Source organism: Desmodus rotundus, chromosome 3, assembly GCF_022682495.2.
Source record: "Desmodus rotundus isolate HL8 chromosome 3, HLdesRot8A.1, whole genome shotgun sequence".
Taxonomy (NCBI): Eukaryota; Metazoa; Chordata; class Mammalia; order Chiroptera; family Phyllostomidae; genus Desmodus; species Desmodus rotundus.
In genome coordinates, this window is record NC_071389.1 from 164,988,809 (window position 1) to 165,004,922 (window position 16,114).

Here is a 16,114-nt window from a genome sequence, read left to right on the forward strand (position 1 = left end):
GTAGCATTGGATCCAAAAAGAAAGGGGGTTAATTTGTTAATGGCAAACATGTACAAGAATGTTAGACCTTAGTTCTTGAGTTTGGCTAAGAAAAGAATTCAGGGCCAAGGACTTCAAATACAAGCAAAGGTTTCTTTAGAAAGTCATATGAGTAGAAGAAGTGAGCCATGGAAGAAGGGAGCCAGCTGGGCTGTGGACTCAGGAAACAAGTTAGAGAGACAAAGGAAGGGCCCTTGGAGCTTAGGAGAAAGAAAGTCAAAGAAAACGTGTCTGAGGGAAGGAGAGAGGGAAAGGCACGGGAATGCTTCAGAGAGAGAGTGAGTACTCTGGTCCCTCATCTTAAGGGCTTTTATCTGGAGGTCTCTGGGGAAGATCTCAATAGAAAATTCATCAGCTTTCCAGGTGTGCCTCAGGGTCGTGGTCTTCATTGATTGGTCAGCACAAGGGCAGAGGATCATTAGTCATTGCAGCTGGTCCTGGTGTCGGCCAAGGCATCACCTTGCCTGGACTTGCTGCTTTTCTGGGCCTGGAGCTGAAACTCAACTGAGGCCTAGATGTTATCACTGGGTTTACTGCATAAGGAAGTGGTCGTGCAAGGGCTTGTGTGGGAGTCATATGAGGCTGTTCTCCAGGCCCCTTATTCCTCCTCTAGGGGGGTACCTCATGACTAGCGACATGCCTGGGGAGGAAAGGTCAGGAGAGGGTCCGAACCACATGACCAGCGATATGAAAAGTCAGGGGTCTAAACCACATGACCAGTGATAGGCTAGGGAAGGAAAGTTCACCCTGGAGGTGAGATCACACCTGCAATTGTCTGTTACTAGGCAGCTGGGGCTTTCCACCCTGGTGGCCTTCTGTACCTCACCTGTGGTTCCTACTCTACTCTTATTGTTCCTACTAAATCAGATTGGAGGCAGATAAGTATTTTTAAAATTCTATTTGGGTCCTTAAGCATGTACTGATCATCCTACTGTAAGTATCAATTATCGGTTGACACAATAATTCTGCATTAACAGAGTTAAATGACTTAAAGTAATAAGCATTCATTTAACACTCAGGATTATGGGTGGTGATTTAGGGTGGCTTGTTGTCCTGGTCTCAGCTGAGGCTTCTCAATTGGTTTTGAGGCCTGAGGAGCTCTGGAGGGTGCCCTGAAGGAAGAAGTCATATTTAGCTCTGATTATTTAAAGATTATCAACTGAAAAGGCAGATGTTAATAGAAAATTTGAGGTAAGAAAAAGAAAATTTTGGGTGTGGAGGAGCACAGTTGAGGGCATTTACTTTGGATAATCGTGATCTTCTGCTTTTGTTTGCCTAAAATCACAAATTGTTAAAAGCGCAGAATTTGATAGTGCCAATATGCTTGTTTTTAAAAAAATTCAGTTGAGTATATTTAAAGATTGTATTGCCTTTATTCAGTGGTTCATGGAATCAGGCGGTTTCCCACCTAGCACATAAATACAAAGGAGCCTCTCGGAGCCGTACAAAAATGAAAGACTTCCACAGGCAGAAGGGTGTGGGGCAGGAAGTTCCTACAAAGAATGGATTGTTTGTGTCACCTTCCTTTAGAGGACAGCAGGGTCTATCAGGCAGATTGCCTCACTAGTGCTGACCAGATGGACTGCTTTCCGATCCCATTCCTGGGAGAGGTTGACACTGTAATTAAGCTGGGTGGTATATTAAGTCTTGGTTTGGTGATGTGGGCTTACCACAAGTGACTTACAATTTGGGCCTGTTGTCTCTTTTTTAATTCCCCAAACTTATGTTAAAATAATTTTTTATGGCAATAACATGGATGGGCCTTGAGGTTATTATGCTAAGTAAAGTAAGTTAGCTGGAAAAAGACAGATACCATATGACTTCATTCGTATGTGGCATATAAAAATGAAAACAAAACAAAGGAACAAACCAAACAAGCATATAGAGGCAGACAACAGATTGCTGGTTAGCAGAGGGGAACGGGGTGGAGGGAGGCAAACAGGTAACGGGGCTTGATTGTGTGGAGATGGATGGAAACTAGACTTTTGCTGGTGAGCATAAGGTAGTACATACTGTTGTTGACTTACAATGTTGCACACCTGAAACTAATATACTGTTATAAGCCAATATCTCCTCAATAAAAATAAATTGCAAAATAAAAAAAATTTTCATATGCAACTGCAAATTATGAAGGGTCTACTCAAGTGGTGATCGACTAATATTTGCTTCCTCCTAATTCCTTAAGCATTTAAAAAAATTTTTTTAGTAGGTTTCTCTCTCTTTCTCTTCTTTTGTCATTTATGATGTCATCAGTTGGTGAAACATCCAAATATAACAGTAGTTTAGACCTGAAGGGGACTGTGAAACCATTTAGTCCAACTTTCATCAATAAAGGAAAACAAACAAACAGGAGCTCCTGTGGACTTGTCCCAAGTCACATAACAGAGGAGTTGGAAGCACAAGAATAGAACGCTGGACCCTTGGTTTCCATTCTAGTGATTTCCTCCATGGTTTAATTTTGTTGTTGGGATTTTCTTCAGCTTCCTGGCACAATAAGTGATGGCAGTGATGGCATTTGCATAGTGCCTTATAAGACACCTTCAGATACTTTAGCTTGTGGTTGAAATGAATAGCTGAGAGAATCTGATATAATAGTTAAGTATCACTTCTAATCTTTTGGTCTTCTCTGTAAAAAAACAAAAAGGAATTATAATGTTCTGTCTCCATAGAATTGTTCAGCCAACAAGAGAATTGTTATAAGTGGTAAATAAATCGCTACAGTGTAATCACTTAAGCACATACTCTTTTCTATTCTTAGTATTGTTAGTGTTGTTATTATTTGTTATCGTTTGCGTCTACTTCACCGACCACACACAGATGCTGGATTGCTGGGGTCAATTCCCTTGTCTGGTTTTGTTGTGCGTGGTGGGGGGGAAGAGGAAGGCCAGTGCGGCATTCAGCCCTAGGGGTGCTCCCTGTGTGCGCTTAGGGATCTCAGCCTCTGACCTTGGGTTTAGCTCTTTGGGCGTGTTTCCTTATTTAATGTTGGTAAGCAACTAAAAATAGAAGACTTGAAAGAAGGTCATTTTGTCAACCATTGCTCTCTCTATCATTCTCGGCCCCTGTTCCTTTGGGTTGCTGCATTTTAAGAGTAAATTATTTGGTGCCTAAAAGGAAATGGAATTTCTCATGGAGAAAGGATTTCTAAACAAAGGGATAACTTATAAATATAACTCACTGAAATAGCCATCATAGTGAGCTTGCAGTGAAACAAAATGTGGATTTACCAAAGTTTACCATTGGAAAAATTCCTAAATTCTGTGGTTTGTTGTTTTATAGAAAGGAAACCACTCCTAAGTGTTGCACTGTGTTAAAATAAACCAGCAACTGAGGGAACTTGAGAAATGAAGCTTCCAGAAGCAGACCAACCCAAGAAGCCCCCCTTTCCATTGAGACGTATTGTAACTCCAGCCTTCCCCAGCAGGCTTGCCCTCTCACACTGCCATGCCCCTCTCCGCAGCCACTTAGTTTATGTAAGGGAATAGCAGAAATATCCAGGGTTGGTCTTTGTCGAGTTATTCTGAAAACGATACAGGCAGAGCTGGGACAGCATGCTTAGCAGTGATTTAATCTTTTTGGAATCATAGACCAAGTTAACAGTGAAGATTAGAGCTAGGAAATTGGGCTCAGGAAAATACACATGTGCCAACATAACAAAATCTCGCACATGGCTTCAGGATGTGGTGGACTCCCGGAAGCCTGTTTTGGGACTTGAGTGATTCACCTGTGTTGTGAAAGTCGACAGTGTCCCTGGCTTTCCTCTGTGCCAAGCTCTCTTTTGAGAGCTAAGTGAGAAGAAAGGATTTAAATGGAGTACTTGAGGATGGATCCAGTCCAGAAATTTCTAAAAGCTGACTCAATACAGTTTTGGGAGCTCACCTTTTCTCCACTTATTAAATACATGAAAGGCCAGATTCTCAGCTGTTTAGGAACCGGGAAAGAAAAAGGGAAGCAAAAAGGAAAAGACCTGCCTCTTGAGTGACACCGTCACCTCCTTACAGTGCCATTTCGACACATTTTTATCCGTCCAAACAAAACAGAAGAACTACATATATTTTGTAAGCAGTTGTAAAGGTGGACATTTCTTTCTGATACCAATCCACTCAGGTTTTACAAAAGGATCTCTATTCTATAGAATAGTCCCATTGTGTAAGAAGACCTTATTCAAATGCAAATTTTAAGGCATTCTGGTGAGAAATTCTTTGAGGAGAAATTGGATTAAAAAGAGTAATAGAAAAAAATAAAAAGGGTAAGGGTAAGTTGAAAATGCTTGCTGGATGATGCCATTTGAGTTGACTTTTTCCCCTCCATTCTGTACTTCAAAATATAGAAATTTGCTTGTAGGTGAAAATGCCTTGCTTTAGATTTTCCCTAGGGGTTTGTTAATAGCCACATCTTGCTTCCCTTTCATTGTCTTTATTAAAGCCAGCCGATTACCATATTTTGCCATGTGTAATGTGCACCTTTTTGCCCAAATTTTTGAGGGAAAAATAAAGATGTGTAGAATACATGGGCATTCCATGTCGATACAAATATTTTTAATTCTTTTATTTGTGCTTATGCATGAAAAGTGTAACTCTAGAAAGCAATAATGATATCCATTTGCAAAATAATGCCCTGGAATACAATAATCAGTTTTGTGTCTAAATATAAATAAATAAATAATTGAATGAAAATATTAAAATGGAAGATTTTTTTCCTGAAAGTTTCGGCCAAAAATGTAGGTGCACATTACGCACAGCAAGATAAGGTGCATGTCCTCTCTGTGGGTATATGCAGCTCCCGCTTCACTCGGGTGAGTGCTCTGTGGCAGATGCAGGGTCTGCACGGGTTCCTGCTCCACTAGAAGTCAGCATTCTTATAACCTAGTTTGGTTCCAAAGGCCATAGGCAGGTGAGAAAATTATCCATGGCATGCGGGCGAGCTCTGACCCCACTACCAGGGCTTACTGACTTGGTTGCCCTGGATAAATGACTTAACTTCGCACAGCCTTGGCATCCTCGGTTTTCAGGGTTAAGACATCTGTGAAAGGTTCTGTGGCCGGAAGACACTGTACTTCTCAAATTGCATAGGTAAATAAACTCCTACTTTGTTTAAGATCATCCCTGTGACCGGTGTAGTTGCCAGAATGCCTGGCTCATTGGGTTAGATAGGATAGTCATATTTAGAGCTAACAGTGCTGGTAGGTCCTGTTCCAGGTATTATTTCATTTGTTAGTCATAACTTTTCTGTGAAGTGGATACTATTATTATACCCCCTTTTATAGGTGAGAAAAATAGATGGGCAGGGAGGTCAAAAAACTTGCCCAAAGTCTTCCACAAAGGAAGCAGCAGAGCTGGGGGTTGAAGCCCAGGTGGTCTGACTCTGGAAGCCACACTCAGTCTTTTCCAGCCGTTCTCAGAGCTGCAGCCTATTCACGTGGAGCGAACCTTGATGTGTGGTGATTCTGCCTCTTATTTAAGATTTTTTTTCTTTCCTCTTCCAGGTATCTGACAACGGGCAGTAATAGAAATTTCCTGCTTACCATGAGGCCATTCTTAAAGAGGGCCATTTTGGTCATAAGTTACGTAAGTACATATATGCTTTTGAAATATCTGATAAGGGATGTTTCACTTTTTAACTTACTTAGCTCAAGGCATGATCCAGATTATTTAATAGAATCAGCAACAGAGTCTAACACCTAGACTCTAGGGTCAAAGAGTTAACATGCCAGAAATGTTACAAAGCATTAGAAGGGACTGCGAAAGAATTCCAGGGACATGTTCCAGAACTCCAGAACTCCATGGCACAGACAGTGCGAACTACGGCATTTTACAAGTTTCTTCCAGAGTGCTGATGCTGAGTTGTGTGGGCTGAGTTGTCACACCTGACTATATCACTTATCTGTTGCTGCAAACAAACTACCCCACAATGGAGTGGCTTAAAACAACCACTTCCATGTATCCGGCCTCAGCGCTATAGTTTGGGCAGCATCCAGCTGGATGGTTCTGCTCATTATGATTTTTACTGGGGTCACTTAAATCCATGCCGCTGTAAGCTGGGCCGGGTGGTCTCTCTGTGATGCCTCACCGTCGAGGCCCCTCCCTGTGGCCGCTCTCACTAGCAGGAATGCCAGGAGTTCATTGCAGCATGGCAGCTGGGTTCTCAAAGAACAACCCAAAAGTTGCAAGGCCTCTGTAGGGTCAGGCTCAGGGCTGACACAGTGTACCTTCTACCACATTCTGTTGGTTGATGCAAGACAGTAGACCAACCCAGAGTTAAGGGGGCGGGGCAATTGACTCCATTCTTGATAGGATAAAGGAGAATGCTTATACAGAGATGATGGGAATTCTTGGTGGCCTTCTTTGGTGACTGTCACATTAATCATCCTTTTATGTTGTTGGATGTTTCTATTCAAGGACATTAGGAGACCAATTTCTTATGCTGTTGCTGTTTCTCATAAATTTCCTGTCAAGATTTAGAATAAGTTTTGACAGGAAACTTATGAAAATGTCTTTGAATTTATTGTTAACAATGTGAGTTTTTTTTCTCAACCCAAAAGTATGTTTATAGAAGATAAGTATGAAAAACCTGAATGAGGTAGAGAGCTGTGACTGGAGAATTTCAGAAGAAGGGGCAAAACACGTCTGTAAAGAACGCCCAGCATCTGCAGCAGGATAGTACCAGTTAGTGATAGAATTCCATTGGGTTACACAGAAAACACTCTCTGGGGTTGTTGGAATAACCCTTCATGAGTGCTCTGCTTTGTGGCATTCAAGGGTTGTAACATTTCCAACTGTATTCATTCAGGACTCAGCAGTGTTATCTAGGATATTTAAATTAACTTTTTTTGAGGTTATGTGAGTGGGATGGTTATGCAATTGGGCAGTGCAGACCAATGGCACAGGTTCAATTCCTGGGTCTTACGGTTTCCCAGTAAGTTACCTAGTCCGTTTACTAGTAAGCGCGTGATACTGACAGCTGTTGGTAAGAATTTGCTTGCAGCTCCCTCCTCACTTTCATTATTCACTCTTCTCCCTCTCCTACTATTTCCATTTTTCCAACTCATTTTACATGTTACAACTTTATAAAAATGCTCACTAGAAAAAGTGTTTGCAAAACAAAATATTTGTAAAGCATCTGGAAATATCCTCCAGAAAGGTGGGTCTTGCCCCAGCAAGTGATGGTTTTCTTACTGAACCTTCTTTTCCCCCCCAAAGGTGATTGTGGTTTTGTACTTCCGTCTGTGGATAATGGGAGGGTCTATGCCCCTCTTTTCAGAGCAAGATAATCCAGCTTCATTTTCGCCTTACATTCTTACAAGGTTAGTGGAAGTACACTTTTGTAACTTTACCTGGTATTCGTTAAATTGTTTTATAATCTTAAATGATAAGTTGGATTTTAAAAGAAGGAGGGTTGGTGTTCTTTTCAGGTTGTGGGGGGATAAAGAAACTACTATTTATACATTTGGAATTCTTTTCAAAAAATGATGCAATCTTGTCCTATCATTGCTATAGTTCTCACAATGGTATATATAGATGTGTGTGTTTATTCAACAAGCATTTTATTGAGTACTTATCATCAATAATAAATATCTAGCGAGTGACCCGTGTGGCAAATGTTAAGAACAATGCACAGAGGTGTACAGAGGTTGACTGGACATCATAACAATTTGTAAGATTAACGTGTGGGGAGGTGTAAAGTGGCAAATAGAAGCTAACAGCAGTTGTTGCTAAGATACAGCTAATTGTATCTTACCATGCCTCCGTAAGAGATTTAGAAGTGTTGAATCAAGAAGGGATGTTGATCAGTGAATCTGGTTCATTGAGAAGATTTTTTAATACCTTATCTATTCAGTCTTCTGTGATGTTCCGCTTGAGGCTTTCAGATACAATTATATTTGACAATATTAATATATTTTCTTCAGGATATATTGTTGGTATAATATTTAAACATTACCATGCCCTGTTCTTAAATTTTTACAATTTTATGTACTTAACATTTAATATCATTTTCATAATAGTAACCTTCAATTCTGGGAGCTTTGCAATGATGTATAGTCCTAAATTAAAGCTTGGCTTATCTAGCCATTTCTATTTTGATTTACTTGTATCTCTTAGGGACAGCACATTGCTGGTATTTGCTTTTATGCCAGGGTAGTGATCTTTGCTTTATTTCATTCATTTACCTTATATGTATTAATTGGTAAATTTTTAATTTTCTTTGCCTTGTATATATATTTTTTATTGTTCCTAGTCTTTTCTACCTTTCTTTAAAAACTGTTTTCCACTCCAAAAGGATACCTTCACAACCGATTAAACCACTTTTATAGTAGATATTATGTCACAATTGTTTTCATTACTTACAACATGTATATGCATTTAAAAAATCTTGCATATACCTTCAGAAATCATATGGTATTCAACCTCAAGGTCGGCTTATTCTTTTGAGGGATGCCTATTAATTTACCACAAAACTGTCAACTTACCCTTGTAATGCATATGTATCGTTATAGGACGGAAAGTTGCTTTTAGTCTGTGGTTTACCTTTTTAACCTATTTGGGTTACAGTCCATGTAAACAGTCACAATGAGTATTTAAAAAAATCTAATGACATTGAAATTCTAACTTTTTAAAAATAATATTCTTTAGGTTTGCTTTTTGTCAGTATGGTATTGCAAGACGAGAAAATATGAGAAAATATAAGGAAGTGAGGACAACTTGAAGCACAAGGGCAAATGTGAAATTAACATTCCGATAAAAGTTTCTGCATAGCGTCTGCGGCTATTTCAGTCAAGCTGCAGCTAGATATAATACAATGAAGTCTTCCTGTCTCAATTCTCTCTTTGCCTTTCCACCAGTTTAAAAAATAGAGTTTTTTATGGGAAATATAAAAACTGTGCAAAAGTGGAGAAAATGGCATAAACAATCTCCGCATACCTGTTACCCAGTTTCAACAATCATAACTCACAGCCGATTGTGTCATTCATACCCCACCCACTTTTTTCTCCTTGCTTTGAAGCAAATACTAGATATCATCTCCATTTATATGCATATATTTTAGTGTATATTTCTAAAAGACAAGGACCCTTAAAAAAAAGAAGCACAATACCATTATCATACTTTAAAAATGAACAATTCTCTGGTATCATATATACCATCAGTATTTCAATTTTTTTGTCTCATACTTAGTTACTTTTAACAATTGTTTGTCTGAATTAGCATCCAAACAAAATCTGTACTTTGTTTGGTATGCCTTTTAAGACTCTTACAATTTGTTTGTGTCCCTCTTCTTTCTGCCACCTGTCCTACCCCCAGCCTACCCCCATCCCACCCCCATTATTTGTTGAAGAAACTGCCATCCTTTGTTCCTGGGCATTTGCACCATCCTGCATTTTGCACACTGTGTGCTTGTGGTGTCATTTAGCACGTTCCAGCGTTTTCTGTGTTTGATATAACCTGGTAATAAAGGGCATGATCAGATTCAAGTTTATTTATTGATTTTTTTTGACAGGCTGACTTCATAGGTGGTGGTATGCAAATCCATCAGGAGAACATGTGGCTGTCAGTCTCACTTTCTGTGGTGTTAAAATTAACTAGTGAGTTCCAGGCACCTGATTTAGCTTGATCCATTCATTAACTTTTCACCTAATAATTTTTTACAGCCATTTATAATCATTGCTTATAACTGTTTTATCAAGAAAAAGAGATACTATCTTTCAAGGTAATTTTTAAGACCTGGAGTATAACCGAGCAACAAAGCTGAGTGATTTTCCTGCTGAATTTGATGGCTCAGCATTCTTCCTTAAAGCTGTCACAGAGAATCGAACTGAGCTAAGAATTAGGTAGGTTAGAAGCTCTGTGAAAAATAGAAGCACAAAGTGACCCAATCATCTTTCTATGGCGTTGGCCTTCTTGGAAGACAGTTTCTCAGGGCCATGCCTAAAAGGGATAAAGCAATTTTTTGTTTTCATTTTTGATAAGTAACAAAGCTTGTGGTATGTACGACACTATTGGTACACTAACATTTTATTAAAGATAACAGAGAGGAGAGTGTTGGGGAGCACCATTGCAGTACCCCATTCCTTCAACCCATTTCTGTGTTTGGACTTGAGAGTTGGGCCAATGAGTAATCTCTATCCCTGAGCCTCATCTGATCATTGTTAACCATTTTCGACTGCCAACCTTGGAGGAATAAAAGGCAAGGGAAGGAGATCAGTGGGGAAGGTCTGGGAAGGATGTGCCAAATTAGTAGCTACATGTTGACAGGATTTCAAGGTGATTTGACTCATCACACTGGGGAGTAACTTAGAAATTCTCTCATCTGCCCATGTTGCAATCCAATAGTCCTTCCAAAAGAATCTGAGAAATAGGGGAGGACTTTTCTTCACAATCTGCAGTCTTACGGTGCTCGTCTCATTCTGCTTCTTTAATTCCGTGCATCGTATTTTCACTATTGGATGGTACATTCTTTGAAAACAGGGAAATTATCTCATGATTTTGTTTAATCCCCTCTAGGATGTCAAAGATAAACACAGCTGGACATTAGTCGAGGCAGTGAAAACAGAGTTTATTTGGTAACTGCTGACAGTGGGGGGAGGAGCTGAGGGCCATTCTGATTTGTGCACAGCTGATTGAACATTTTAAAGGAAGAATGAGAGAGGGGGCCAAGCTGGGGCTCAGCAGAGTCAGAGAGGTGACAAATGACAAAGATTGGTCAGTGTGGCTGTGATTTGGCTGGCTGAGCCTGCTGGCAATCTTCGAAGTGAAGATTTGTCCTCCCAAAGAGACTAGGAGACAAGCCCTCTCCTTCCTGATGATGACATTTTAGTGCAGTAGCTGTCAGGCCCGTGAGAAAGACACTTCTGAGTTGTAAGACATACATATTCACAACTGTAAGCCCACTGTAGTAAACACTCTAAAAAAGGCAGGGCAGAGGCCTCTCCTCAGGTGTTAGCTAGAACCAGCAGTAAATTCTGGCAGTGATGAGTTTTCTCAGGCAAGCGTTTTACTGGGAGGCTGGACCATCCTAGGAATATGGCCATAGGCTGCTAGGACCAATGCTCAGGTTTGGTCATCTCCTGCAGCAGAGGTTACCATGCAGTCTGTCATGTGCCGAGACTTCTGCAGTTGTCAAGGGTCAAGAACACTACTTAAGGAGTTTGTGTTGACTGAATATTTAAATAAATTCCACTTTCTCTACCCCCAGTGGAAGGGGTTCAGTTAGAATGTTTTCCACTTTATCGCAGTGCCTAGACACGGCCAGGAAACGTAGTAACACCCCCACTCATGCTTTCCTTCCCTGGGTCCACCTGGCTGTTCTCATTAGTAAGGACCTTTGTTCTTGCCCCCTCTTCAAGGCTAATTCCTCTGTTTGTAAATAAGAGACTTCATCTCCCTACCACAGCTATTTTGATTCTTTGGAAATAATTCACTATGGATCAACTTGCTATAAAATGATAATCTGTGATTGCAATCATTAAATATTTTCATATCTACTGCAGGATTCTGGGCACTATTAAAAACAGACAGTTCAAACGTCTCTTTACCCAGGGACTTCTACCCAGTGGGGCAGCATTTCTGTCATATGCTTTCATCAAACTTTTCCTTCATAGCATTTATCTCAGGTCACAATGTCTTTATTTGCATGATAATTTTAAAGTATATGTCATGGAAACTAGGTCAATACTTATTCACCTTTGAAGGGCCAGCATCTACCACAATGACCAGAAACTATTAGATATTTTCCAAAATGATAGATTTAATGACTAAAGAAACTCCTCCTGACTGTGTCTTTTCCTATATGACCATGTCGACAGTGTCGAAATGCTGTTTAATGGAAACAGGGTGAGTGAATGTTTACAGAATGTCATGGGCCTTGAGTCACGTTTCAGTGATTCTTCTTCTCTTTGTAGATTCCTTACGTATTCCTACCTCTTGGCCTTCAACATGTGGCTCCTGCTTGCACCTGTCACCCTGTGCTATGACTGGCAGGTTGGCAGTATTCCTCTGGTAGAGACCATATGGGACATGCGGAATTTAGCCACCGTCCTCCTGGCAGCTGTGATGGCCTTATTGGGACTGCACTGTTTGGCTGCCTTCAAGGTAATTTTCTTAAATGTAAACGAACTCTGCATTTGAAGAGATATAATCTATAGTCATTAATCCTTTCTTTCTCAGCTGGAGGTCTGGGTGTAAATTGAATCTACTCTTTTGTCTAAAAAACTTTATGTATTTAAAATTTTCCTGGTAAGCAATATATATTTTAAAGACCTTGATGGGTTTAACAGGCCATGGTCACCTTAATTATATTTCTTCTGTTTCTACTGCCACTGAAGAAATTAGATCTGAAATTTGCAAACAAGCAAGTATAGTTTGCAAACACAGCTTGCAAATGAGATATGTTTTTCCTGCTGTGGTTGGTTACTTTTTGAAATAATTTGTTTGATTTGATGTAATGTTAAATGACATCATAATATATTCCTAAGTGCTTGAATTACATTGAAGACTCTACTTCTGCTGATGACTGCCTGCCTCAGTTGGGTGATACTTCATAAAAAATGATGTAAAGCTAGAAAAATTATTGACTGCAACTTCTTCAAAAATGAAGACAGCAAAGAACTTGAAAATGTTTACTTATGAAAAATTGCTACTGAATTGGGTGAGATGCCTGAGGGTCTTCTCATCCTCCCAGTTCTCCCCACACCAAACCATGTTAAAAACCGGTTGACTGGCTAGGGGTGGCTAATTTGCTTTGGGCGAGTATCAGAGCAGCTAGAAATTTAGTGGGGAGGTTTTGGAAGCAAAGAGCTATGTAAGGGCTGAGATAATATGCTCTCTAAGCATTCGTGGCCGACTGCCCAACAGCATGTGTACATGGTATTCCCTACGGAGAACAAGCGAACTTGAAAGCCTGGAGATACTTACTTATTTGCTGCAAATTTGAATGAATTCCTCAACCCATATATAGTTTGGGTAGCAGAGAGTAGACAGTTCACTGGCTTAAGTTGTTTATGTATAACCTCCATTGAAATCATTCGCTGATCACAAACCATGCAGGCACAAGAGAAATACCCCAGAGATTCAGGGAAAAGAAAAAAAATCTGAGCAAAAATTTCAGCTCTCTGTAGAAAAACAAGTTTTTCAGTTTGACTCCAGGCAAGTTCATCATATTATAAAACAGGAAAACCAGCATATTTCAGAAGAACAAAATAGAACAGAGGCACTACAATGCATGACATACAATATCCAGTTTTTAATAGTACTGAATATGTGAAGAAACAGGAGTGCGACCCAAATTCAGGAAGAATAGTAGTAAAAAAAATAGAAAAGAACTGATACTCCCTATCTGAACTCACGTTTACATGATCCATTGACTCTTGACAAAGTTACTGAGAAAGGATGTCTTTTCAATAAAAAATATGGAAATAATAGAGGGTCTGTCATCCTTCTGTGTTATCAACCGGGGCTCTGGAGGAGGGGGACATAACGTAACCTACCCTGTTACAATCATATTTATTCTTACTTGATTTTTAATTAATATTTTAATAATTGACTTTACAAAGCTACAAATTAACATATGTAATTAACACATGTAATGAATAAAATAGCAGGTTTGTTATTTCCCAATCACTCCCTCAAACCCACCCTTTGTAAGCTTCCTTTGAACATTTGTTCTTATATATTTTTACACTCGCTAAAACAAACATTCTTTCTTTATCCATGTAAGTTAAGTTAGATAGCATTACACATTGCAGGCTCTTTCAGACCAGTGCCACACCCAAGCGAAGTACCCCTGTAAGTAAGCAGCTCAGGAATATTTGGCTTTTGACAAGCTCTTGTCTGGCATGGGGTGGGAGAAGGAGGCTGCAGAATCTGAGAGACTTCTTTTGAACTAACTGCAGCAATAACTTAGAGATTGTTTGTCGCCCTGAGTGGCGTGGCTCAGTTCATTGGGTGTCATCCTGTAAAGTGAAAGATTGCAATTGGAGTCCCAGTCAGGGAAACATGCCCAGTTTGCAGGTTTGGTCCCTGGTCGGGCCACGTACAAGAGTCAGCCGATCGATGTTTCTCTCTCTCTCCACCCCCTTTCTCTACCCTGCCTTTTCCTCCCTCCCTCTTCCTCTTTCTAAAAATAGATAAAATCTCTAAAAAATAAATACATAAAAAGGTTGTTTCTAATTTTTCCTATTTTTGTGGCATTAGAAATTTAGGACCTCAAGGAGTAGTTTATTATTTACCATAGAAGAGCTCACTTGGCATCTTTAGAAATTTAAATGTAGAATTTGTCTTATTTTGTGCCCCTTCTTCATCCCTTGATTCACTAGGAATACATTGAATTTATATAATACAGCATAGATAACAATCTAGAGATTCATTACTGGATTGAATTCTTTTCAACAATGAATTTCAGAGTGAACTAATTTGCTCTTACTCTTTGCGATGAAGATAATCACTCTGTTAGAATGTATGTGCAGTGGAAAAAGAGAGTATTTAAATCGTGAAGTCTGATTATTCCATTTTCTTCCGTGAACAGTGAATGTTTACATACCAGGGCAACCACAGGCTGAAAGTGCGCTTGGGTTTTTCTTTAGGGCTCTTACCGACTGTGTGTCCGTGTGTCCGTCTGACCTGCAGTCAGTGGCGCTGTGTACCTGGAGAGCAGCCGGTCTGACTGGGATCGCTTAGAGCAGTTAGTGGCGCCAGTGGCCCTGTCTTCCTAGTCGCCCCTTTCCCTGTCCTCTGATGTGATTGTCCTGCACTACGGAGGAAATGCCATTAAATTATATTTAAGAGTAATTTACTGGTTATTGATTCTTTAATACATTCTCACAGGGTGTCCTATATTTTGAGGTATTTTTATAGCTTTTACAGTCTTGTGGCATGCTTGCAAAAGTAAAGCCCAAGGAAAGAAGAAGGGGGTTAATGATACCCAACGTTCCTCATAATGACCTCAACAGTGAGATGTCTTGTGAGTCCCTTTTCCCAAGTATGGGGCTTTCAGAGTTGTTCTGTTTTATTTTTAATTTTAGTAGGAAGGTGCACAGTTTTGTCCTAATCTGTTCATAGCATTCCACATCATTCCCTTGAACCTGACATGAATCCTAGGCCACATCTCTGGGCCCCAGAGAAGAAGTCAAATGTTCATGTCTACAGCGGGACCAATCTGCAGCCTGACCAATGGAGGTGACTACTAGTGTCAACTTGGTGGAAGTGGAGGGATAGGATGGGGTGGGACTAATGTATCTGCTCACTTAGGAGAGAAGCATTCATCTCAGGATCTCCCTTTGTGCCTGTCCCCAGCCTTGCTCAATTAGCCCCGGTGCTAATCCAGATCACAACCCCATCAATATACTGGCTAAAAGAATGATAGCTATTGGATGGGCAAACAGTGTCTGTCAGCCTTAGATCTCTCTTCATTCAAACCCCCACGTATCTCAACAAGAAGACAATGGAATGAGAGCCACTATTGGAAAGTGATTATTTGCTCATTGACATTCTTACCTCATTCCACAAAAGACTTGGAGCAGCTTAAGGGAAAAAATATAGTACTGTGGGATAGACCAGGAGATGGAAACAGTTTTTTCTTTTTTGGCAAAGAACCAGATAGTAAATATTTGAGGCTTTGCTGGTCATACGGTCTGTCACAATTGTTCAGTTCTGCCATTGTATCGTAAGTCAGCTGACTCCTGGTACAGGACATTGTACTGCCACAGGCCCACACAATCCAGTCGAACATGCTTTCAGATTTCAAAAAATTATTTTGTATTTTGTTCAGCCAAATAGTAGGTTAATTTATTGTGGCACATAGATTACTATGAAATAACTTATAAATTCCAGAATAGCCATTATGTAACCTGGTAAAATAAGCATGTTGTTTTAATACACTAAATGGTGAAATAAAATTGAACTTAAGGAATGTAAGTTGTTTTTAATGGCAAATGGCTCTGTGCCAATGTGGATTTTTTTCTTTTAAATTTCTAGACTATATTCTCTTTCCAGTTCCTGTTCTCTGCACACTCCATGTTCATTCTTTTCCTGTCCTCAATTCATAAAAATCCTCCTCAGACTATTAAGAGTCCAGTTTTTGTCACCCA

The 16,114-nt window shown here is 39.9% G+C and overlaps 1 protein-coding gene across 2 annotated transcripts in view; it reads left to right on the top strand.

The window, feature by feature from the left end:
• TMTC1 (transmembrane O-mannosyltransferase targeting cadherins 1) overlaps window positions 1–16,114 on the top strand; it is a 244,192-nt gene that overhangs the window by 117,240 nt on the left and 110,838 nt on the right. For both annotated transcript variants that reach the window (XM_053921684.2, XM_024575801.4), the window contains exons 6-8: window positions 5,525–5,606; window positions 7,239–7,342; window positions 11,933–12,122. In XM_053921684.2, the coding sequence (XP_053777659.1) occupies window positions 5,525–5,606; window positions 7,239–7,342; window positions 11,933–12,122 (376 nt within the window). The remainder of the gene's footprint in view (window positions 1–5,524; window positions 5,607–7,238; window positions 7,343–11,932; window positions 12,123–16,114) is intronic.